The 24,659-nt window shown below is 48.0% G+C and overlaps 1 protein-coding gene across 1 annotated transcript in view; it reads left to right on the plus strand.

Annotated features, from left to right (window-relative positions):
* The window catches only part of LOC149439347 (uncharacterized), a 48,640-nt gene extending 24,954 nt beyond the window's left edge, over nucleotides 1-23,686 (plus strand). The window contains exons 4-5 of the mRNA XM_089659159.1: nucleotides 19,023-19,045; nucleotides 23,367-23,686. Coding sequence (XP_089515285.1) covers nucleotides 19,023-19,045; nucleotides 23,367-23,486 — 143 coding nt within the window. The 3' untranslated portion in view covers nucleotides 23,487-23,686. The remainder of the gene's footprint in view (nucleotides 1-19,022; nucleotides 19,046-23,366) is intronic.
* Nucleotides 23,687-24,659: the final 973 nt, after the last annotated feature.

Below are 24,659 nucleotides of genomic sequence, written 5' to 3' on the forward strand. Positions count from 1 at the left end.
CCTATCACAAAATGGAACACAGCAGCAGTGTGAGGAGACCTGAAAGTGGCACATGGCAGAGTGTGGCGATGGAGACAGCAGCAATGGGAGGCGGTACAGGGACCCATGAGACACTGTGGACCTGGCAGCAGCATGAGGAGGCGGTACAGGGGCCCATGGCAGATTAAGGGCCTGGCAGCAGCTATGGGAGGCCCGTAATCTGCCAGCATCCTATGACAAAATGGAACCCAGCAGGAGTGTGAGGAGACATGAAAGTGGCACATGGCAGAGTGTGGCGATGGAGACAGCAGCAATGGGAGTTCGTACAGGGACCCAAGACACACTGTGGACCTGGCAGCAGCGTGAGGAGGCGGTACAGGGGCCCATGGCAGATTAGGGGCCTGGCCGCAGCAATGGGAGGCCCGTAATCTGCCAGCATCCTATCACAAAATGGAACACAGCAGCAGTGTGAGGAGACCTGAAAGTGGCACATGGCATGACACACTGTGGACCTGGCAGCAGCATGAGGAGGTGGTACAGGGGCCCATGGCAGATTAGGGGCCTGGCAGCAGCAATGGGAGGCCCGTAATCTGCCAGCACTCTATGACAAAATGGAACACACCAGCAGTGTGAGGAGACCTGAAAGTGGCACATGGCATGACACACTGTGGACCTGGCAGCAGCATGAGGAGGCGGTACAGGGGCCCATGGCAGATTAGGGGCCTGGCAGCAGCAATGGGAGACGCCCGTAATCTGCCAGCAACCTATGACAAAATGGAACCCAGAAGCAGTGTGAGGTGACCTGAAAGTGGCACATGGCAGAGTGTGACGATGGAGACAGCAGCAATGGGAGGCGGTACAGGGACCCATGAGACACTGTGGACCTGGCAGCAGCGTGAGGAGGCGGTACAGGGGCCCATGGCAGATTACAGGCCTGGCAGCAGCAATGGGAGACGCCCGTAATCTGCCAGCATCCTATGACAAAATGGAACCCAGCAGGAGTGTGAGGAGACCTGAAAGTGGCACATGGCAGAGTGTGGCGATGGAGACAGCAGCAATGGGAGGCCGTACAGGGACCCATGACACACTGTGGACCTGGCAGCAGCGTGAGGAGGCGGTACAGGGGCCCATGGCAGATTAGGGGCCTGGCCGCAGCAATGTGAGGCCCGTAATCTGCCAGCATCCTATGACAAAATGGAACCCAGCAGCAGTGTGAGGAGACCTGAAAGTGGCACATGGCAGAGTGTGGCGATGGAGACAGCAGCAATGGGAGGCCGTACAGGGACCCATGACACACTGTGGACCTGGCAGCAGCGTGAGGAGGCGGTACAGGGGCCCATGGCAGATTAGGGGCCTGGCCGCAGCAATGTGAGGCCCGTAATCTGCCAGCATCCTATGACAAAATGGAACCCATCAACAGTGTGAGGAGACCTGAAAGTGGCACATGGCAGAGTGTGGCGATGGAGACAGCAGCAATGGGAGGCCGTACAGGGACCCATGACACACTGTGGACCTGGCAGCAGCGTGAGGAGGCGGTACAGGGGCCCATGGCAGATTAGGGGCCTGGCCGCAGCAATGGGAGGCCCGTAATCTGCCAGCATCCTATCACAAAATGGAACACAGCAGCAGTGTGAGGAGACCTGAAAGTGGCACATGGCAGAGTGTGGCGATGGAGACAGCAGCAATGGGAGGCGGTACAGGGACACATGAGACACTGTGGACCTGGTAGCAGCATGAGGAGGCGGTACAGGGGCCCATGGCAGATTAGGGGCCTGGCAGCAGCTATGGGAGGCCCGTAATCTGCCAGCATCCTATGACAAAATGGAACCCAGCAGGAGTGTGAGGAGACATGAAAGTGGCACATGGCAGAGTGTGGCGATGGAGACAGCAGCAATGGGAGGCCGTACAGGGACCCATGACACACTGTGGACCTGGCAGCAGCGTGAGGAGGCGATACAGGGGCCCATGGCAGATTAGGGGCCTGGCCGCAGCAATGGGAGGCCCGTAATCTGCCAGCATCCTATCACAAAATGGAACACAGCAGCAGTGTGAGGAGACCTGAAAGTGGCACATGGCATGACACACTGTGGACCTGGCAGCAGCATGAGGAGGCGGTACAGGGGCCCATGGCAGATTAGGGGCCTGGCAGCAGCAATGGGAGGCCAGTAATCTGCCAGCATCCTATGACAAAATGGAACCCAGCAGCAGTGTGAGGACACCTGAAAGTGGCACATGGCAGAGTGTGGCGATGGAGACAGCAGCAATGGGAGGCCGTACAGGGACCCATGAGACACTGTGGACCTGGCAGCAGCGTGAGGAGGCGGTACAGGGGCCCATGGCAGATTAGGGGCCTGGCAGCAGCTATGGGAGGCCCGTAATCTGCCAGCATCCTATGACAAAATGGAACCCAGCAGCAGTGTGAGGAGACCTGAAAGTGGCACATGGCAGAGTGTGGCGATGGAGACAGCAGCAATGGGAGGCCGTACAGGGACCCATGACACACTGTGGACCTGGCAGCAGCGTGAGGAGGCGGTACAGGGGCCCCTGGCAGATTAGGGGCCTGGCCGCAGCAATGTGAGGCCCGTAATCTGCCAGCATCCTATGACAAAATGGAACCCATCAGCAGTGTGAGGAGACCTGAAAGTGGCACATGGCAGAGTGTGGCGATGGAGACAGCAGCAATGGGAGGCCGTACAGGGACCCATGACACACTGTGGACCTGGCAGCAGCGTGAGGAGGCGGTACAGGGGCCCATGGCAGATTAGGGGCCTGGCCGCAGCAATGGGAGGCCCGTAATCTGCCAGCATCCTATCACAAAATGGAACACAGCAGCAGTGTGAGGAGACCTGAAAGTGGCACATGGCAGAGTGTGGCGATGGAGAAAGCAGCAATGGGAGGCGGTACAGGGACACATGAGACACTGTGGACCTGGCAGCAGCATGAGGAGGCGGTACAGGGGCCCATGGCAGATTAGGGGCCTGGCAGCAGCTATGGGAGGCCCGTAATCTGCCAGCACCCTATAACAAAATGGAACACACCAGCAGTGTGAGGAGACCTGAAAGTGGCACATGGCAGAGTGTGGCGATGGAGACAGCAGCAATGGGAGGCCGTACAGGGACCCATGACACACTGTGGACCTGGCAGCAGTGTGAGGAGGCGGTACAGGGGCCCATGGCAGATTAGGGGCCTGGCAGCAGCTATGGGAGGCCCGTAATCTGCCAGCACCCTATGACAAAATGGAACACACCAGCAGTGTGAGGAGACCTGAAAGTGGCACATGGCAGAGTGTGGCGATGGAGACAGCAGCAATGGGAGGCGGTACAGGGACCCATGACACACTGTGGACCTGGCAGCAGCGTGAGGAGGCGGTACAGGGGCCCATGGCAGATTAGGGGCCTGGCAGCAGCAATGGGAGGCCCGTATTCTGCCAGCACTCTATGACAAAATGGAACACAGCAGCAGTGTGAGGAGACCTGAAAGTGGCACATGGCATGACACACTGTGGACCTGGCAGCAGCATGAGGAGGCGGTACGGGGGCCCATGGCAGATTAGGGGCCTGGCAGCAGCTATGGGAGGCCCGTAATCTGCCAGCACCCTATGACAAAATGGAACACACCAGCAGTGTGAGGAGACCTGAAAGTGGCACATGGCATGACACACTGTGGACCTGGCAGCAGCATGAGGCGGTACAGGGGCCCATGGCAGATTAGGGGCCTGGCAGCAGCTATGGGAGGCCCGTAATCTGCCAGCACCCTATGACAAAATGGAACACACCAGCAGTGTGAGGAGACCTGAAAGTGGCACATGGCAGAGTGTGGCGATGGAGACAGCAGCAATGGTAGGCGGTACAGGGACCCATGACACACTGTGGACCTAGCAGCAGCATGAGGAGGCGGTACGGGGGCCCATGGCAGATTAGGGGCCTGGCAGCAGCAATGGGAGGCCTGTAATCTGCCAGCACTCTATGACAAAATGGAACACAGCAGCAGTGTGAGGAGACCTGAAAGTGGCACATGGCATGACACACTGTGGACCTGGTAGCAGCATGAGGAGGCGGTACAGGGGCCCATGGCAGATTAGGGGCCTGGCAGCAGCTATTGGAGGACCGTAATCTGCCAGCACCCTATGACAAAATGGAACACACCAGCAGTGTGAGGAGACCTGAAAGTGGCACATGGCAGAGTGTGGCGATGGAGACAGCAGCAATGGGAGGCGGTACAGGGACCCATGACACACTGTGGACCTGGCAGCAGCGTGAGGAGGCGGTACAGGGGCCCATGGCAGATTAGGGGCCTGGCAGCAGCTATGGGAGGCCCGTAATCTGCCAGCACCCTATGACAAAATGGAACACACCAGCAGTGTGAGGAGACCTGAAAGTGGCACATGGCATGACACACTGTGGACCTGGCAGCAGCATGAGTAGGCGGTACGGGGGCCCATGGCAGATTAGGGGCCTGGCAGCAGCAATGGGAGGCCCGTATTCTGCCAGCACTCTATGACAAAATGGAACACAGCAGCAGTGTGAGGAGACCTGAAAGTGGCACATGGCATGACACACTGTGGACCTGGCAGCAGCATGAGGAGGCGGTACGGGGGCCCATGGCAGATTAGGGGCCTGGCAGCAGCTATGGGAGGCCCGTAATCTGCCAGCACCCTATGACAAAATGGAACACACCAGCAGTGTGAGGAGACCTGAAAGTGGCACATGGCATGACACACTGTGGACCTGGCAGCAGCATGAGGCGGTACAGGGGCCCATGGCAGATTAGGGGCCTGGCAGCAGCTATGGGAGGCCCGTAATCTGCCAGCACCCTATGACAAAAGGGAACGCACCAGCAGTGTGAGGAGACCTGAAAGTGGCACATGGCAGAGTGTGGCGATGGAGACAGCAGCAATGGTAGGCGGTACAGGGACCCATGACACACTGTGGACCTGGCAGCAGCATGAGGAGGCGGTACGGGGGCCCATGGCAGATTAGGGGCCTGGCAGCAGCTATGGGAGGCCTGTAATCTGCCAGCATCCTATGACAAAATGGAACCCAGCAGGAGTGTGAAGAGACCTGAAAGTGGCATGGCCGGGCATGACAGCCTTTCAAGGGCAAATTCAGCTAGTTGGGGCCAAAGGTCAAGTTTCGTTGCCCAGTAGTCAAGGGGATTGTCTACCTCGGTTGGCAGGGTGCTGTCCAAGTAGGCCCAAGCCTGTTGTTTGAGCTCCTGCTCCAGGTCCACCTGATGCTGCTGCTGCTGCTGCTGCGGCTGGTTAGTAGTTTCCTCACTGCGCTGGTGAAGAAAGCTACTCATCATCGACTGCAGACTGAGGCAGCCGCTGCTGGTGGAGCTGCCACTGCTCCTACCACCCCACCCCTCCCCTGCTGCCATGGCAGCGGAACGCAAGCGCACAGGGCCCACAGTGTCTGAGGATGGACGTTGGCGCAGAAAGGCAGAGACCAACTGACTACATAGGTGGTTTTTATAGTACGTAATTTTGGCCTCCCTCTCAGCAGGTGTGAAAAAGGCCACCATTTTGGAACGGTAGCGAGGGTCCAACAAGGTGGACAGCCAAAAGTCATCGAAAAAAGATAGCGCCGCGCTCCTATATAATATATACAACTTATGCTTCTAAGGTGTATCAAATATCAATATGAACTGTGACTATACCACAAAATGCATATAAAATATTACATATAGATAACATGCTCCATAGATCCAATCAAATTCCCCCTGATGAAGTCACGTGACCCTGTGACGCAACGCGTAGGGGAGGGGCTCTGACGTCACGACATTGCACTGGAGAAGCGAGCAGATCCGAGTACAAGCACAGGCAGACAGCACTGCAGGGGCAGCTGCAGAGAGGTTTTCTTTGTATCTACTTTTTACCTGCTGATTGCCATCTAAGCCTGACTGGATCATTTATGAGCTGCATACTATCAAGTTATACTTGTTACTGGCAAAAATAAATCCATTTTGTATAAGGATAAGACACTATGGTCTGCTTTTCCTTTTCTTTGACCAAACATCCCATGAGCTGATATTAGGAGGAGTGAACGAGGAAACAACCCCAGGAGGGGAATTGGGAGACCCCAAGAGAGCTACTCAGTGTACTCACAGGTACACAGGGAGATAAAGTAGACAACAGGAGGATCCATCCATATGCATATCCACCTCATAGGACGGCTAGAGCAAAGGCATCATCCCATTTCATCTATCCTGGAAGGATAAAAAGCGTATTTGCCTGGATTCATTCAGGCAAATATAGAGGTGAGCATATAAGGAGACCATTTAGCACTCGGAGACAAGGAACAGAATATCTACTTGCACATTTATCTTAAAGACTGTATTTTTATTTGTTTATTTTAGCACGTGCACATATGCTTTTGCACTATTAATATAGAGTACACATAGCTTTATATGGGTGCAACACAGGATTTTATCATGGCACCCATTAAGGCAATATTAGTTTAGGTTTATTTACCATGCATGTTATCTATATGTAATATTTTATATGCATTTTGTGGTATAGTCACAGTTCATATTGATATTTGATACACCTTAGAAGCATAAGTTGTATATATTATATAGGAGCGCGGCGCTATCTTTTTTCTATCATCTATACACACTAGCTAAGTGAGTCAGTGCAAGTGCCAGCGCACCCTATACACTTTCAGAATTTATTGAACACCTCGAGCCAAAAGTCATCCCTCTGTCTGATGGTTATTATTCGGCTGTCGCTACGCAAGCAACCGAGCATGCTATGGGCCATTTGTGCCAAGGAATGCGAGGGACTCCCTGCCTCCATCTCCACAGCATACTGCCACAGTGCGTCTGGGTCCTCTGTCTCCTCCTCCTCTACCAGATGCTCCTGCTCCTCCACTCCTGTCCGCTGAGTGGAAAAACCACCCATTTCACTCAATAATTCCTGAGCACAAATGTCCTCCTCTACCTCCTCCTCTTCTTCCTGTCCTGCCCCCACAGGGGTCATGTGGCGTTGAGATCTGTGCACCACGTCTACCGCACCCTGACCAGCCATTGTTAACAGCATTTGTTCCAGGACGTGCAACAGAGGAATGACGTTGTTCATCCCATAGTCCTGCCGACTCACGAATAGCGTGGCCTCCTCAAAGGGCCTGAGCAAGCGGCAGGTGTCACGCATGAGCTGCCAATGGCTGACATCGAAGTTACACAGGGGAGTACCTTTATCCACTTGTAACATCAGGAAATCGGTGATGGCCTTTCGCTGTTCGTAAAGGCGGTCTAACATGTGTAGGGTTGAATTCCACCTTGTTGCAACGTCGCAGATCAGGCGATGCTGTGGAATTCCGTTCTGCCGCTGCAGCTCAAGGAGGGTGTGCTTTGCGGTGTAGGAATGGCTGAAATGCATGCAAAGTTTACGTGACATTTTAAGGATGTCTTGCAGTGGGATGGTGGATTTTAGGAACCGCTTGACAACCAGATTGAACACGTGAGCCATGCATGGCGCATGGCACAACCTTCCTTGACGCAGAGCAGACACCATGTTCTTTCCGTTGTCGGTCAACATGGTTCCGATTTTCAGTTTGCGCGGAGACAGCCATCTGTCGATTTCTCTGTTCATTACACTCAGAAGTTCCTCCCCTGTGTGACTACGTTCGCCAAGGCATACCAGGTGCAGCACAGCGTGACACCGTTGCGCCCTGCACATGTGATATGCCGGTCGGGTAATGGGACTTGGCACGGGGGTGGCGGCTGAGGACACGGCGGAAGAAGAGGTGGTAGAGGCGGACATCTTTGCTGGACCAAGGATGTGCAAACGTGGAGGCAAAAGCGTCGTGACCTGTCCAAGTTGCTGGTGCGGCTGTGCCGGCACCACGTTCACCCAGTGGGCCGTAAATGACATGTACTGTCCCTGACCGTAGTTACAGCTCCACACGTCGGCGCTGCCGTGCACTTTGGCAGAGACCGACATGCTCAAAGACTGGCCCACCATCTCTTCTACATGTGAATGCAGGGCTGGCACTGCCTTTTTGGCAAAGAAATGCCGGCTTGGCACTCTCCACCGCGGCGCGGCACAAGCCATCATTTCTCGGAAAGGTGCTGAGTCCACCACTCGGAAAGGGAGGGACTGCAGCACCAGCAACTTGGACAGGAGGACGTTCAGCTTTTGCACCGTCGGGTGCGTGCTCGCAAACTGTTGTCTCTTGGAAACGGATTCCAAAAAAGACTGCTGACGGAATCCGTGAAGAGGAGTAGCAGGAGAAGGAGCATCTGAACGAGCGGAACAACTCCCCTCAGCAGAGGTGTTGGAGCCTTGACTGGCTGATAGAGGGCGATTGACGTCGGTTGACGGAGCAAGTAACGGAGCGGGTGATGGAGCGGGGGCTGGGGCAGGCAGAACCGCCGTATCTTTATCACGGTTTTCCCAGGCCACCAAATGGCGACGCTGCATATGCTGACGCAACGCTGTAGTCCCAACATGGGCCCCCTGGCCACGTTTGACTTTCTGGCCACATAGTCGACATACGGCTACGTTTACTTCCTCGGGCGGCTTGACGAAAAATTGCCACACCGCCGAGTAGGAAACTTTGCCCCCGCTACTCCTCACTGGCTGACTGCTACTTCCTCCGTGCACACCGGCACCACTACTGGCCGTGGTGGTAGGCTGCAGTGGAGCTGGTGCTCTACTCCGTGGCCGTTTGCCTCCACTGACACTGCTGAGACCCTGCTGCCTCCTGGGCAACCCACCGACTGTTTTGCTCGCTGCCAAGCTGGCACCCTCTTCTCCTGATGATGCGGAAGAAATTGCCTGATGACGACGAGGCTGCCAAGTGCGATCAACCTCCTCATCATCAATTAGGGTCTCCGCCTCACTACTAGCCCCCTCGGCTGCGTGTGGGTCAGGAGACAGACCTGTCTCTAGACCGGCTACCGAGCCACTCTCCTCGCCAGTACTTCTTTGCCTGGCTGCTGAAGAGGCGGATGTCTCCCCCCGTTCCTGACCGCCCTCTGTTAGCTCTTCCTCACTGTACAGTGGGGCTGAGCCCACAGCATGCGATACTTTGCTTGGTGAGGGAACAGCAAAGGACAGGGGCAGGTAGAGGACACGTGATTTCAGTGGGCTTGCTCCCGGGCCATGCCAACTAACGGTTGTGTCTGACGTACACACCGACCGTTGGCTGTAGGTGTCAGAGGTGACCTGGGAAGAGGAAGACGACCGAGCCAACCAATCAATGACGGCAGGGTTGTCGGTGGAGACACGACCGCTGGATGACACCGGGAGCACTGACCTCTGGCTGCAACTAGTGCTGCCTCGACCCCTTCCTCTGCTGCCACGTCTGCTCGCTCCTAAAACATTGCCTCCTCTGCCACTCCTCTGCATGTTGTCTGACATACTCTTTAATTCAACGATTATGTGTCCCTGAGTAACAATTCTGTGTCCCTGAGTAACAATTCTGTGTCTGTCCCTGAGTAACAATTCTGTGTCCCTGAGTAACAATTCTGTGTCCCTCAGTAACACTTCTATGTCCCTCAGTAACAATTCTGTGTCCCTCAGTAACAATTCTGTGTCCCTCAGTAACAATTCTGTGTCTGTCCCTGAGTAACAATTCTGTGTCTGTCCCTGAGTAACAATTCTGTGTCCCTCAGTAACAATTCTGTGTCCCTGAGTAACAATTCTGTGTCCCTCAGTAACAATTCTGTGTTCCTCAGTAACAATTCTGTGTCTGTCCCTGAGTAACAATTCTGTGTCCCTGAGTAACAATTCTGTGTCCCTGAGTAACAATTCTGTGTCCCTGAGTAACAATTCTGTGTCCCTCAGTAACAATTCTGTGTCTGTCCCTGAGTAACAATTCTGTGTCCCTGAGTAACAATTCTGTGTCCCTCAGTAACAATTCTGTGTCCCTCAGTAACAATTCTGTGTCTGTCCCTGAGTAACAATTCTGTGTCCCTGAGTAACAATTCTGTGTCCTTGAGTAACAATTCTGTGTCCCTCAGTAACAATTCTGTGTCCCTGAGTAACAATTCTGTGTCCCTCAGTAACAATTCTGTGTCTGTCCCTAAGTAACAATTCTGTGTCCCTGAGTAACAATTCTGTGTCCCTCAGTAATTCTGTGTCCCTGAGTAACAATTCTGTGTCCCTCAGTAACAATTCTGTGTCCCTCAGTAACAATTCTGTGTCCCTCAGTAACAATTATGTGTCTGTCCCTGAGTAACAATTCTGTGTCTGTCCCTGAGTAACAATTCTGTGTCTGTCCCTGAGTAACAATTCTGTGTCCCTGAGTAACAGTTCTGTGTCCCTGAGTAACAGTTCTGTGTCCCTTAGTAACAATTCTGTGTCCCTGAGTAACAATTCTGTGTCCCTCAGTAACAATTCTGTGTCTGTCCCTGAGTAACAGTTCTGTGTCCCTGAGTAACAGTTCTGTGTCCCTGAGTAACAGTTCTGTGTCCCTCAGTAACAATTCTGTGTCTGTCCCTGAGTAACAATTCTGTGTCCCTCAGTAACAATTCTGTGTCCCTCAGTAACAATTCTGTGTCCCTCAGTAACAATTCTGTGTCTGTCTCTGAGTAACAGTTCTGTGTCCCTGAGTAACAGTTCTGTGTCCCTGAGTAACAGTTCTGTGTCCCTCAGTAACAATTCTGTGTCTGTCCCTGAGTAACAATTCTGTGTCCCTCAGTAACAATTCTGTGTCCCTCAGTAACAATTCTGTGTCCCTCAGTAACAATTCTGTGTCTGTCCCTGAGTAACAGTTCTGTGTCCCTGAGTAACAGTTCTGTGTCCCTCAGTAACAATTATGTGTCTGTCCCTGAGTAACAATTCTGTGTCCCTCAGTAACAATTCTGTGTCCCTCAGTAACAATTCTGTGTCCCTCAGTAACAATTCTGTGTCTGTCCCTGAGTAACAGTTCTGTGTCCCTGAGTAACAGTTCTGTGTCCCTCAGTAACAATTCTGTGTCTGTCCCTGAGTAACAATTCTGTGTCCCTCAGTAACAATTCTGTGTCCCTCAGTAACAATTCTGTGTCTGTCCCTGAGTAACAGTTCTGTGTCCCTGAGTAACAGTTCTGTGTCCCTGAGTAACAATTCTGTGTCCCTCAGTAACAATTCTGTGTCCCTCAGTAACAATTCTGTGTCCCTCAGTAACAATTCTGTGTCCCTCAGTAACAATTCTGTGTCTGTCCCTGAGTAACAATTCTGTGTCTGTCCCTGAGTAACAATTCAGTGTCTGTCCCTGAGTAACAATTCTGTGTCTGTCCCTGAGTAACAATTCTGTGTCCCTGAGTAACAATTCTGTGTCCCTCAGTAACAATTCTGTGTCTGTCCCTGAGTAACAGTTCTGTGTCCCTGAGTAACAGTTCTGTGTCCCTCAGTAACAATTCTGTGTCTGTCCCTGAGTAACAATTCTGTGTCCCTCAGTAACAATTCTGTGTCCCTCAGTAACAATTCTGTGTCTGTCCCTGAGTAACAGTTCTGTGTCCCTGAGTAACAGTTCTGTGTCCCTCAGTAACAATTCTGTGTCTGTCCCTGAGTAACAGTTCTGTGTCCCTGAGTAACAGTTCTGTGTCCCTGAGTAACAGTTCTGTGTCCCTCAGTAACAATTCTGTGTCTGTCCCTGAGTAACAATTCTGTGTCCCTCAGTAACAATTCTGTGTCCCTCAGTAACAATTCTGTGTCCCTCAGTAACAATTCTGTGTCTGTCCCTGAGTAACAGTTCTGTGTCCCTGAGTAACAGTTCTGTGTCCCTGAGTAACAGTTCTGTGTCCCTCAGTAACAATTCTGTGTCTGTCCCTGAGTAACAATTCTGTGTCCCTCAGTAACAATTCTGTGTCCCTCAGTAACAATTCTGTGTCCCTCAGTAACAATCCTGGTTCTGTCCCTGAGTAACAGTTCTGTGTCCCTGAGTAACAGTTCTGTGTCCCTGAGTAACAGTTCTGTGTCCCTCAGTAACAATTATGTGTCTGTCCCTGAGTAACAATTCTGTGTCTCTCAGTAACAATTCTGTGTCCCTCAGTAACAATTCTGTGTCCCTCAGTAACAATTCTGTGTCTGTCCCTGAGTAACAGTTCTGTGTCCCTGAGTAACAGTTCTGTGTCCCTCAGTAACAATTCTGTGTCTGTCCCTGAGTAACAATTCTGTGTCCCTCAGTAACAATTCTGTGTCCCTCAGTAACAATTCTGTGTCTGTCCCTGAGTAACAGTTCTGTGTCCCTGAGTAACAGTTCTGTGTCCCTGAGTAACAATTCTGTGTCCCTCAGTAACAATTCTGTGTCCCTCAGTAACAATTCTGTGTCCCTCAGTAACAATTATGTGTCTGTCCCTGAGTAACAATTCTGTGTCTGTCCCTGAGTAACAATTCAGTGTCTGTCCCCGAGTAACAATTCTGTGTCTGTCCCTGAGTAACAATTCTGTGTCCCTGAGTAACAATTCTGTGTCCCTCAGTAACAATTCTGTGTCTGTCCCTGAGTAACAGTTCTGTGTCCCTGAGTAACAGTTCTGTGTCCCTCAGTAACAATTCTGTGTCTGTCCCTGAGTAACAATTCTGTGTCCCTCAGTAACAATTCTGTGTCCCTCAGTAACAATTCTGTGTCCCTCAGTAACAATTCTGTGTCTGTCCCTGAGTAACAGTTCTGTGTTCCTGAGTAACAGTTCTGTGTCCCTGAGTAACAATTCTGTGTCCCTCAGTAACAATTCTGTGTCCCTCAGTAACAATTCTGTGTCTGTCCCTGAGTAACAATTCTGTGTCTGTCCCTGAGTAACAATTCTGTGTCCCTCAGTAACAATTCTGTGTCCCTCAGTAACAATTCTGTGTCTGTCCCTGAGTAACAGTTCTGTGTCCCTGAGTAACAGTTCTGTGTCCCTGAGTAACAGTTCTGTGTCTCTCAGTAACAATTATGTGTCTGTCCCTGAGTAACAATTCTGTGTCCCTCAGTAACAATTCTGTGTCCCTCAGTAACAATTCTGTGTCTGTCCCTGAGTAACAGTTCTGTGTCCCTGAGTAACAGTTATGTGTCCCTGAGTAACAGTTCTGTGTCCCTCAGTAACAATTCTGTGTCTGTCCCTGAGTAACAATTCTGTGTCCCTCAGTAACAATTCTGTGTCCCTCAGTAACAATTCTGTGTCCCTCAGTAACAATTCTGTGTCTGTCTCTGAGTAACAGTTCTGTGTCCCTGAGTAACAGTTCTGTGTCCCTGAGTAACAGTTCTGTGTCCCTCAGTAACAATTCTGTGTCTGTCCCTGAGTAACAATTCTGTGTCCCTCAGTAACAATTCTGTGTCCCTCAGTAACAATTCTGTGTCCCTCAGTAACAATTCTGTGTCTGTCCCTGAGTAACAGTTCTGTGTCCCTGAGTAACAGTTCTGTGTCCCTCAGTAACAATTATGTGTCTGTCCCTGAGTAACAATTCTGTGTCCCTCAGTAACAATTCTGTGTCCCTCAGTAACAATTCTGTGTCCCTCAGTAACAATTCTGTGTCTGTCCCTGAGTAACAGTTCTGTGTCCCTGAGTAACAGTTCTGTGTCCCTCAGTAACAATTCTGTGTCTGTCCCTGAGTAACAATTCTGTGTCCCTCAGTAACAATTCTGTGTCCCTCAGTAACAATTCTGTGTCTGTCCCTGAGTAACAGTTCTGTGTCCCTGAGTAACAGTTCTGTGTCCCTGAGTAACAATTCTGTGTCCCTCAGTAACAATTCTGTGTCGCTCAGTAACAATTCTGTGTCCCTCAGTAACAATTCTGTGTCCCTCAGTAACAATTCTGTGTCTGTCCCTGAGTAACAATTCTGTGTCTGTCCCTGAGTAACAATTCAGTGTCTGTCCCTGAGTAACAATTCTGTGTCTGTCCCTGAGTAACAATTCTGTGTCCCTGAGTAACAATTCTGTGTCCCTCAGTAACAATTCTGTGTCTGTCCCTGAGTAACAGTTCTGTGTCCCTGAGTAACAGTTCTGTGTCCCTGAGTAACAGTTCTGTGTCCCTCAGTAACAATTCTGTGTCTGTCCCTGAGTAACAATTCTGTGTCCCTCAGTAACAATTCTGTGTCCCTCAGTAACAATTCTGTGTCTGTCCCTGAGTAACAGTTCTGTGTCCCTGAGTAACAGTTCTGTGTCCCTCAGTAACAATTCTGTGTCTGTCCCTGAGTAACAGTTCTGTGTCCCTGAGTAACAGTTCTGTGTCCCTGAGTAACAGTTCTGTGTCCCTCAGTAACAATTCTGTGTCTGTCCCTGAGTAACAATTCTGTGTCCCTCAGTAACAATTCTGTGTCCCTCAGTAACAATTCTGTGTCCCTCAGTAACAATTCTGTGTCTGTCCCTGAGTAACAGTTCTGTGTCCCTGAGTAACAGTTCTGTGTCCCTGAGTAACAGTTCTGTGTCCCTCAGTAACAATTCTGTGTCTGTCCCTGAGTAACAATTCTGTGTCCCTCAGTAACAATTCTGTGTCCCTCAGTAACAATTCTGTGTCCCTCAGTAACAATCCTGGTTCTGTCCCTGAGTAACAGTTCTGTGTCCCTGAGTAACAGTTCTGTGTCCCTGAGTAACAGTTCTGTGTCCCTCAGTAACAATTATGTGTCTGTCCCTGAGTAACAATTCTGTGTCTCTCAGTAACAATTCTGTGTCCCTCAGTAACAATTCTGTGTCCCTCAGTAACAATTCTGTGTCTGTCCCTGAGTAACAGTTCTGTGTCCCTGAGTAACAGTTCTGTGTCCCTCAGTAACAATTCTGTGTCTGTCCCTGAGTAACAATTCTGTGTCCCTCAGTAACAATTCTGTGTCCCTCAGTAACAATTCTGTGTCTGTCCCTGAGTAACAGTTCTGTGTCCCTGAGTAACAATTCTGTGTCCCTCAGTAACAATTCTGTGTCCCTCAGTAACAATTCTGTGTCCCTCAGTAACAATTATGTGTCTGTCCCTGAGTAACAATTCTGTGTCTGTCCCTGAGTAACAATTCAGTGTCTGTCCCCGAGTAACAATTCTGTGTCTGTCCCTGAGTAACAATTCTGTGTCCCTGAGTAACAATTCTGTGTCCCTGAGTAACAATTCTGTGTCCCTCAGTAACAATTCTGTGTCTGTCCCTGAGTAACAGTTCTGTGTCCCTGAGTAACAGTTCTGTGTCCCTCAGTAACAATTCTGTGTCTGTCCCTGAGTAACAATTCTGTGTCCCTCAGTAACAATTCTGTGTCCCTCAGTAACAATTCTGTGTCCCTCAGTAACAATTCTGTGTCTGTCCCTGAGTAACAGTTCTGTGTTCCTGAGTAACAGTTCTGTGTCCCTGAGTAACAATTCTGTGTCCCTCAGTAACAATTCTGTGTCCCTCAGTAACAATTCTGTGTCTGTCCCTGAGTAACAATTCTGTGTCTGTCCCTGAGTAACAATTCTGTGTCCCTCAGTAACAATTCTGTGTCCCTCAGTAACAATTCTGTGTCTGTCCCTGAGTAACAGTTCTGTGTCCCTGAGTAACAGTTCTGTGTCCCTGAGTAACAGTTCTGTGTCTCTCAGTAACAATTATGTGTCTGTCCCTGAGTAACAATTCTGTGTCCCTCAGTAACAATTCTGTGTCCCTCAGTAACAATTCTGTGTCTGTCCCTGAGTAACAGTTCTGTGTCCCTGAGTAACAGTTCTGTGTCCCTGAGTAACAATTCTGTGTCCCTCAGTAACAATTCTGTGTCCCTCAGTAACAATTCTGTGTCTGTCCCTGAGTAACAATTCTGTGTCTGTCCCTGAGTAACAATTCTGTGTCCCTCAGTAACAATTCTGTGTCCCTCAGTAACAATTCTGTGTCTGTCCCTGAGTAACAATTCAGTGTCTGTCCCTGAGTAACAATTCTGTGTCCCTAAGTAACGTTTCTGTGGCCCTAAGTAACAATTCTGTGTCCCTCAGTAACAATTCTGTGTCATTCCCTGAGTAACAGTTCTGTGTCCCTGAGTAACAGTTCTGTGTCCCTGAGTAACAATTCTGTGTCCCTCAGTAACAATTCTGTGTCCCTCAGTAACAATTCTGTGTCCCTCAGTAACAATTCTGTGTCTGTCCCTGAGTAACAATTCTGTGTCTGTCCCTGAGTAACAATTCTGTGTCCCTCAGTAACAATTCTGTGTCCCTCAGTAACAATTCTGTGTCTGTCCCTGAGTAACAGTTCTGTGTCCCTGAGTAACAGTTCTGTGTCCCTGAGTAACAGTTCTGTGTCCCTCAGTAACAATTATGTGTCTGTCCCTGAGTAACAATTCTGTGTCCCTCAGTAACAATTCTGTGTCCCTCAGTAACAATTCTGTGTCCCTCAGTAACAATTCTGTGTCTGTCCCTGAGTAACAGTTCTGTGTCCCTGAGTAACAATTCTGTGTCCCTCAGTAACAATTCTGTGTCCCTCAGTAACAATTCTGTGTCCCTCAGTAACAATTCTGTGTCATTCCCTGAGTAACAATTCTGTGTCTGTCCCTGAGTAACAATTCTGTGTCCCTCAGTAACAATTCTGTGTCCCTCAATAACAATTCTGTGTCTGTCCCTGAGTAACAATTCTGTGTCTGTCCCTGAGTAACAATTCAGTGTCTGTCCCTGAGTAACAATTCTGTGTCCCTAAGTAACGTTTCTGTGGCCCTAAGTAACGGTTCTGTGTCCCTAAGTAACAATTCTGTGGCCCTAAGTAACATTTCTGTGGCCCTAAGTAACATTTCTGTGTCCCTAAGTAACGTTTCTGTGTCCCTAAGTAACGTTTCTGTGGCCCTAAGTAACGTTTCTGTGGCCCTAAGTAACATTTCTGTGGCCCTAAGTAACGTTTCTGTGGCCCTAAGTAACGTTTCTGTGTCCCTAATAACGTTTCTGTGTCCCTAACTCTGTCCCTAATACAGAGAGGTCTGCCTCTCTTGAATGACTGGAGGCAAATGGAGAATTCTAAAATGGCCACCATTTATAGCTCGACCATTACACAGTGCTGGCTGGCTGGCTGCAGATTGGCTAATGCGATCACATGTCATGAATGAATGCATTATGGGTCAGCGCGCCTTTTCTGCGCGCCTTCCCAGACATCCCCGCTCCGTCGCCGCACATGTCGCCGCCATTTTAGGAAAAATTTCTAAATATTCGAAACTAATTCCACTTCGCCTAGTTCGATTCGCTCATCTCTAATATTCACTAACTAATATATCCCTTTTGGGTTTACCTGGTGAACAATTGCTCCAGTTCTTGCAAATCAGCCCCCCATGGAATACATTTCTTATTCTGAGTGCCCATTCACCCCATGCTCGCATTATAATCACACAGGAACACGCTGTGCGTTCCTGTGCAGTTCAACTCACATGTCAAATGCACTGTTTTTGCGATCTGCAGCAGGTGTCAATAAAATATTAATGACACCCCAAACACAGGTCATGAACGCAGTGCGTTTGCCCACACATGCCTGCACTGGATCACATGATATTTTTGAATAATGTAATCCAGTTAAAGTGCATTATAAAAAGTAGTGCATGCACAAGGGTGCCGATAACTGAGGACAACTTCTTGGAACTATTTAGAAGCCTTCTCTGCAGCACAGTCTCTGTTGGAGAGCTAGCCAGCGTCTCCTTAGTGTACCACCCCAGACTCTAGATGAGCTTCTCCTTTTTACCCAGAAATCTGGAGGTAACCCTGAAAAGAAGGATCCAGCTCCTGTCCTTTTAAAGAGGTAAACAGTCACAAGTAGGGGGCTAATCTGGTTTCCCACCAGAGTGCTCCTTCTCCTATCTGCCCAGGGGGTGCAGGTGTACTCGCTTAGATCCTCTCCTGTACCGCTTGAGGGTTGGTGGCTGCTACCAGGCCTATCAGCTGAGCTGCTCCTTCCCTGCCATACAGGTGGCCCTCTCTCAAGGGGTCAGTGTGCTCTGAGCTTTCTCCCTTTCCAGCTCCAGGCTTGCAGGTGGGCCCCATCCCATCTGGCCTCCTTGCAAGCTTCTTCCTCACATCTTCCTCTCTCCTTCCTCACACTGGACAGGCTCACTCGTATTTAAGGGCTATTTTGATCCCTTGCAAAGCCTCCTGTTGGGGACTGGTCAGAGTCCCTTGAATGGACCTTTGACAACATGCCATTGCACGAAACGCGTCAGAATACCAGCCTGCCACACCGACGTCACCCCATGCTGCTATAGCCAGTTTGTTTTGGCTGGTGGCCATCTTGGATATTTGATACATGCATGTATACCTGCTTTATTGACACTACATAGACTATTAGCATTGGACTGCACTGCTTACAGCTAATATACTGGTGATTCTAATTTGAGCTGCCTATATATGTGTTTACATCATTGAGGAAATAAATTTACTACACTATATTAGCCTTTTGTCCTGGTGGCTTTGTTTGAGCCTCATAAGCTGGACTTCATTTGGATGCTGTATTTACCTGATGCTGGGTGTAAGCTTAACCTGTGAGCGGTACCTACTACCAAAGAGGGTCCATTAAGAGGTCTGGAGGATAATCCCTGGATATATTGAGTGCCGTTCGAGTACTACATCCCTACCAGGTTCCAGATGACCATCAGTGCCTATATACTACATGCGTAATAATATTTTACATCTGGTGAGTGCAAGCACACCCTATATTGCTTATCACAGAAGTCACGAGCACCTTACTATGTGATGGAAGCTGAATGGGATTGTTTGGTATCTTCCTATTTGAATCATTGACGCACCTTTATTTTAATGAATGGACTTATGCTGTTTACATTTATGTGATACATTGTGTCTAATATTGTCACGTCAGAATTATTGTCTTCATTAAGACACCACTATTGTCACATAATAGCGCATAAATTTGCTCTTTTGTCACTTTTTACACTTTTATTATATTTAAGCACTGCATCTTTTATATTATTATATGTTCAAGGGTTCTAGAGGTTTCCTTACGCTAGCTGCTTACACACAAGATTGAAAAGCACTCGCTCTTGCATTTATATTTCAATTGTTTTGTTTTCATTTATTCTGGTGGCATACAGAGCCAAAAGTGTGAAAATTGTAACTGTGTCCAAATATATGTGGACCTAACTGTATATCTGATTATACAGTAAGTTGTTTTTTTTTAGCTTTTTAGTATATATAAGTAATTAAATGACCTTTGCTATTCTTTACAGGTACCCATGCCACTAAGGATAAGGTATGTAAATAAAACATATTTTCCTTTTTATGGATTATAAATATTTAAAGGATAAATGTTATTTTTGTATTACTAAACTTTCAACCAAAAGCATTTATTCAATTTTGCCCCCCTCCCCGAGCTAAACCACCCCCCACCCCATTCCATCTAGATACATTCCTCATAACAGCTCCTGCAGCCTTTGGAGTTGGTATACATCCTTTGCACAAAGCCAGTGTGTGCAGCCTGAGCCTGGTACTAGCTTTCTATAGATCTCTATGGGGCCACCTAAAAAATGTCTCTGGCCCTGGAATGTGGTCATTTAGGAGAGATAGTAACATAAGCATACACTCAGTGTTACAAGAGGAAAGGTTGCTATTTTTACTGTGTTTTTTTTCTATTGTCTAATTAAAAAAAAAAACAAAAAACACAAATCACAACAAAACACACCAATATCATAAAAAAGGCCAAAAAACTGTACTTTTTAAAATATTTTTTTTATGCTACCAATTCCATCTCATAATGTAAGAGCAGGATGTAGTAAAAAAAAACCCCACCTTCCCTCCACCTCCCCAAAATACATATATAATGTACAAATATACAGAGTTAGAAACTGTACACAATTCTTTAAATTATTTTTTTTACCTTTTTTATGCATTTTATAGTAAAATATTAAGAAACAACCCCTTATAGCCTGCTATCTGTATATAAACATTCCCTAGCACCAGGAATGCTTGGATTCAGTCCAAACTGGGTTTGATGCAAACCTCAAGGCAGCTATATGGTTGTGTCAATGGGCTGTGGGTGGGAGATTTCCAGGGGTTGACTGGAAGTTTAGGCCCAGGAGGCAAGTACAACCCAGAGGCCCATGGTGCAGTGACTCAGCTCTCCTGTTCTCCCTCTCCTGTTCTCCTTCTTCCCTGCCAAGAGAGGCAGAAGGAGTAGAGGAAGAGGATGGGGGGAGCAAAAGAGGGGAAAGAGGAGGGTGAGAGGGAGGAAGAGCGGGAAGAGAAAGAGGGGAAGAAGATGTGACAGAGTGTGGGGAATAGAGGAGGGGGGGAATAAGAGAGAGGTGGGGAGAAAGAGAAAGGGGGAGCAAAAGAGGTGAGATAGGGTGTGGGGGGAGAGGGGGATGAGAGACAAAGAGGGAGTTGAGTGAGGGGGGAGAGAGAGAGATGAGTGAGGGGGGAGAGAGAGATGGGAGAGAAGGGGGAGAGAGAGACAGGGGCAAGAGAAAGTGGGGGACAAAGAGAGGGGGGAAGGGGGAGGGGGGGAAGAGAAGAGGGGAGAGAGAGAGAGGGGGGAGAGAGAACAGGGTGAGAGAGAGAATGAGGCTTTTCATTCTGCACTCATTTGTATGATCCGGGATAACCTGTGATGTCTTCTGGTGTATAAATAAAATAAAGTTCAGCGCTAATATGCAGTCATAAAGAATAGATAGTGAACATAAATGGTGAATAATAAATAGTAAATAATAGTTCATCCAATAAAGGCATAAAGTTCAAATAGCCCAGATGGATGATCTTCCCAACAGCAGATTTCTAGACAAACTTGTGACTGGAACAAATGGTAAAATTGCGCACTCACCAAAAGCACGTAGGTAACCACCAGGGATCTCTTAGATAGGCGGATGGTATAAGATGTGTGGTGAGCTTCCTTCTATGGTATGGTCATCAAGTCTGGAGCAGTATGGAAATCTGCTGGGTCCAGAGGTCGCCTTAAGGATGGTTGGGTGCTCAGCCTGGGTACAGGGCTCCCTCCTCTGGATGCTGGATCAATGGGGGTTATCTGCAAGTTTAATAGCTCCAAAAAGGAGCCAAAAAACATGTGCCCATAGTATAGTATGTTCCAGAAAAGTTTTAGTGTAATACGGGGTTAAAACAGGGTTGTATGCACAGTAATGCAGGGAAATGCAGAGTTAGGCAGCACTGACCCTCATTAAAGATGGCCTCCGGGCTTTCTCATGACTCCGGCGACAGTGACGTCTTGCTCTGTCAGCTCCTCCCATACCATTTGTTCCAGTCACAAGTTTGTCTAGAAATCTGCTGTTGGGAAGATCATCCATCTGGGCTATTTGAACTTTATTCCTGTATTGGATGAACTATTATTTACTATTTATTATTCACCATTTATGTTCACTATCTATTTTTTATGACTGCATATTAGTGCTGCACTGTATTTTATTTATTGTCATTTGAAGGTTTATTGTGGTTACCTTGAGCGTTACAGCTGCTATTTTTAGAGTGCCCACTTATTACTATTTTTACTTCTTCTGGTGTATGCAGGCTCCCGAAGCCGGTCCAGTCACATGGAAGACGAGTTGTTTGCATATAGGGGCTGGGTGATGGACAGAGTGGTCATTTGTCAGTGTGCAGAAAAACGAATCCTCCCTGTCATTGGACTCACCACAATCCCCTAACTCATCAGAAATTCACATTCACTGCTTTATAAATAAACCCTTTATTTGTCCTTAAACATTTTTTTTTTAAATTTAGGCATGCAAATTAGTCTTAGAGCTATTGTCAAGTTAATACAGCATCCTGGTGCCCCCTTATTTAGCCTGGGTATCTAGGCATCAATTGGCACAAAAAAGATTAAATAATAGTAAATTGCTCATAAAAATACACTGTAATGTGTATTTAAATTTTGTATATTGCAGACCCTCTGGCTGCTGTATTGTCCCAAGCCCACTTTTTCCCACACTGTATGAGCAGCCAAGCACACAGTAGCATTCACACTTTTGGCTCAATGAGTAGTCTAGGGCAATGTGTTATATCTTTTTTCATTCAAGGCACCCTTTAAACTTCTACACATTCTCGAGGCACCCCATTCTAAAATGTAAAAAACTAAACTAAAAGTTTTACATAATGCAGCAACATCCACACACATAGAACACCCAACTTTAGAGGTGTTTTATTCTTCCAAATCAAATACACCTTTGAGCACTGGCACTAACTTATTATTGTAAAGTTTCCTTACTCCATCATCCCAGTGCTGATGGAGAAGGGCAGGGGAGAGTGAAGCAAGGATACTGTGCAGGTGCCCAATGTCCTTCTTATGAACCAATAAAGCCATTTTTTGGAAGCTGGAAGTTTGTAATTATGAAAAGTTGTGGAATTAAAAGGCAGACTTGATCCACCCTCTGGCTTGTATACAATTTTTTGGCAATTTTTAACCAGTTTGCCAAGGCACCTCTCAAGAAACCTGAAGGCATCCCGGTTGAAAAAAAGCTTGTCTAGGGGGTTGCTTTTTCTAAATCTATTGCAGTGTAACTTGGTTAAGGCATAGGGAGCTGTGGGATACTCCAGAATGTTGAACAGTAGTGAGAGAACACCCTCTCTCTTAGCAGATGCTTCTTCTTGAAAAGTCAGTTAGCAACAGTTCTTGGGAAATGGACAGTACTGAGGCACCAAAGCAATGTCCCAGGCTGGGCAAACCTCAGTCTCAGTGCAACAGGTTGGAGGGGGTTAACAAACAGCACTTACACAGATCCTGCTCTCAGGCCTGTCCTTACAAGTCCTTTGGTACCTGGGTGCCTCTCTCAAACAGACAGCTGCTTAGTGGACTCACCAGATTCTCACAAGTCCTCACCAGATTGGATCTTAGGTGAAATCCCCCTTCTTTGGCTTGAACTCTCTCTCACTCACTGCAGGTAGGGCCTCCACCTCAGGATAACTGGGGCCTTGCTAGCTTCTGGTAAAGGTGCAGGATAGCCTGGGAGAATGGCAGCCCTTCAGGTTGGGTGTGTCTTCTACTGGACAAGGAAGTAGACTTATGCAGTCCCAAACTATTTATGTTTTCTTCAGCCACCTTCTGAGCACACCCAGTCAAAGATTGACTGGGACCTCAAATATTCAAGCTTCCCACTTGGCTCACTCCACTCCTATGTTCTGGATCTTTCTAGAAAGCAGGGAGAATCAATCAAGTGTGCAGCCTGCGGGACCCTGATCAGACCAGAGCAATTAGCAGCAGCTCCACGGATTACAGAGGGGCACAAAAAGAGCTAAATTTACCTGACAACCTAGCACCTAACTAGGAGGGTGCTACACTAGTGAGACACCATTTTCACACCTATCTTATTGTTAAAAACACTTCAGTCAACAGAAGACAACACCCTGGAACATACAAAAATAAACATTTTGTATATATACAAGCCACACTCAGGAACATTCACAACCTCAAACCAGCATAATTTCCCTTTCCTCATTGATACCAATGCAATCTACCTATAGGCAAACTTTTGAAGAAATTCAATATTTACTGAAAGGTTAGTGAAAGCACAAAAAAAAAGTAATAAAAGTGTTTTCTGTCTTTTATCTGTGATAATGATAATGAGGAGCAGAAGACAAAGGGTGATGAAGGCCTTCATTATGCAGAAATCCTGACAAAGAAGGCGACTCGGCAACCAAGAACCAGACACATGGAGGATGTGATCACATATGCAGCTATAAAAACTCAGTAATAAGACAAAGTCTTCCAAAACTGAACATCACTGGTGATCTTTGACATCAAAAGCATGAATGAGTAAATCAATCACGTAAGGCTGGGACTACAAGAGGTGTGTCTGTCCCCACCCTTGAGAAGCGTATATCTGCTCCTCCCTGTTCAATAGCTGTGTGCTTACATTAAATTTTCTATGAAATAAAGCAACATTGTTTTGTTTTCCTTTGTATCTCTTTATTACTTATGCCATGTGTCGTATGAATATCTAGTAATTGTAAAAAAAAAAAAATCCAGTAGAGGTTTTTTTCAAAAGAGGTATTAAATGGCAAAAGAAAAATGCTGCTTGGAAAACCATAAAGGTAGTGGCTGTATTCATTTTCTTTTTTAGGCCTTTTTATGTAGCACCCCGCTCCCCCCCTCCTGAGCTCAAGAGGCAAGGTGATACCCCCAGAGAGGGTGGGCTGACACATCACATCAGGGTGTAGATCACTTAGGCAACAATGGGAAATGTGAACAGATGGGTGCCAGTCACTTCTAGGTGAAACATAAAGGAATTTATTACTAAATGTTAAAGCAGAACCCCATCACTTCACAGCACAGGAAAAGGGCCTTTACGTCAAATCTGACTCACCTGTGTTAAGAATCCATCTGTAGACAATGTGGTCAGCAACCATCTTTCTTTAGGAGAGTCAATTAGGCATCAACTGGGACTCCATTCTAATCCAAATCTTCTGCAGAAGAGTTGACCAACCTCCATGGGAAATCCTGCATCCAGACAAGGCCAACTTTCTTATCCAGACACACTCAGGCCGTTCCAGGCCGACAGGCCTGAGGACTAAGATTTCTAAATGTTCCCTATAATATAGAAACTCTTTGATTTTTTACTTCAATTCCAATTTAATTTTAACCACCTCAATACCATGCCATAGCTGAAAGATGGCTACAGAGTGGCTCTCTAGTTTTGGGAGAGCATCCATGGACGTCCTTCCAGAACACACCTCCTGTGCCGCCCCCGGGTACGCATTTGCCACACTTTGAGACCGCTCTGTGCTTTGGAAACAACTGATCACAGATCGAGGTAAAGGGCCAATCACAGCATCCCTTTACAATGTAATCAGCTGCATCCAATCACAGCTGATCACATGTAAACAAACCTGTCGGTTATTGGCATTCCCTTCCTCATACCCTGTCA

The sequence above is a fragment of the Staurois parvus genome, unplaced genomic scaffold, assembly GCF_062004578.1.
Source record: "Staurois parvus isolate SC_StPar_1 unplaced genomic scaffold, SC_StPar_1.0 ptg001133l, whole genome shotgun sequence".
Classification (NCBI taxonomy): Eukaryota; Metazoa; Chordata; class Amphibia; order Anura; family Ranidae; genus Staurois; species Staurois parvus.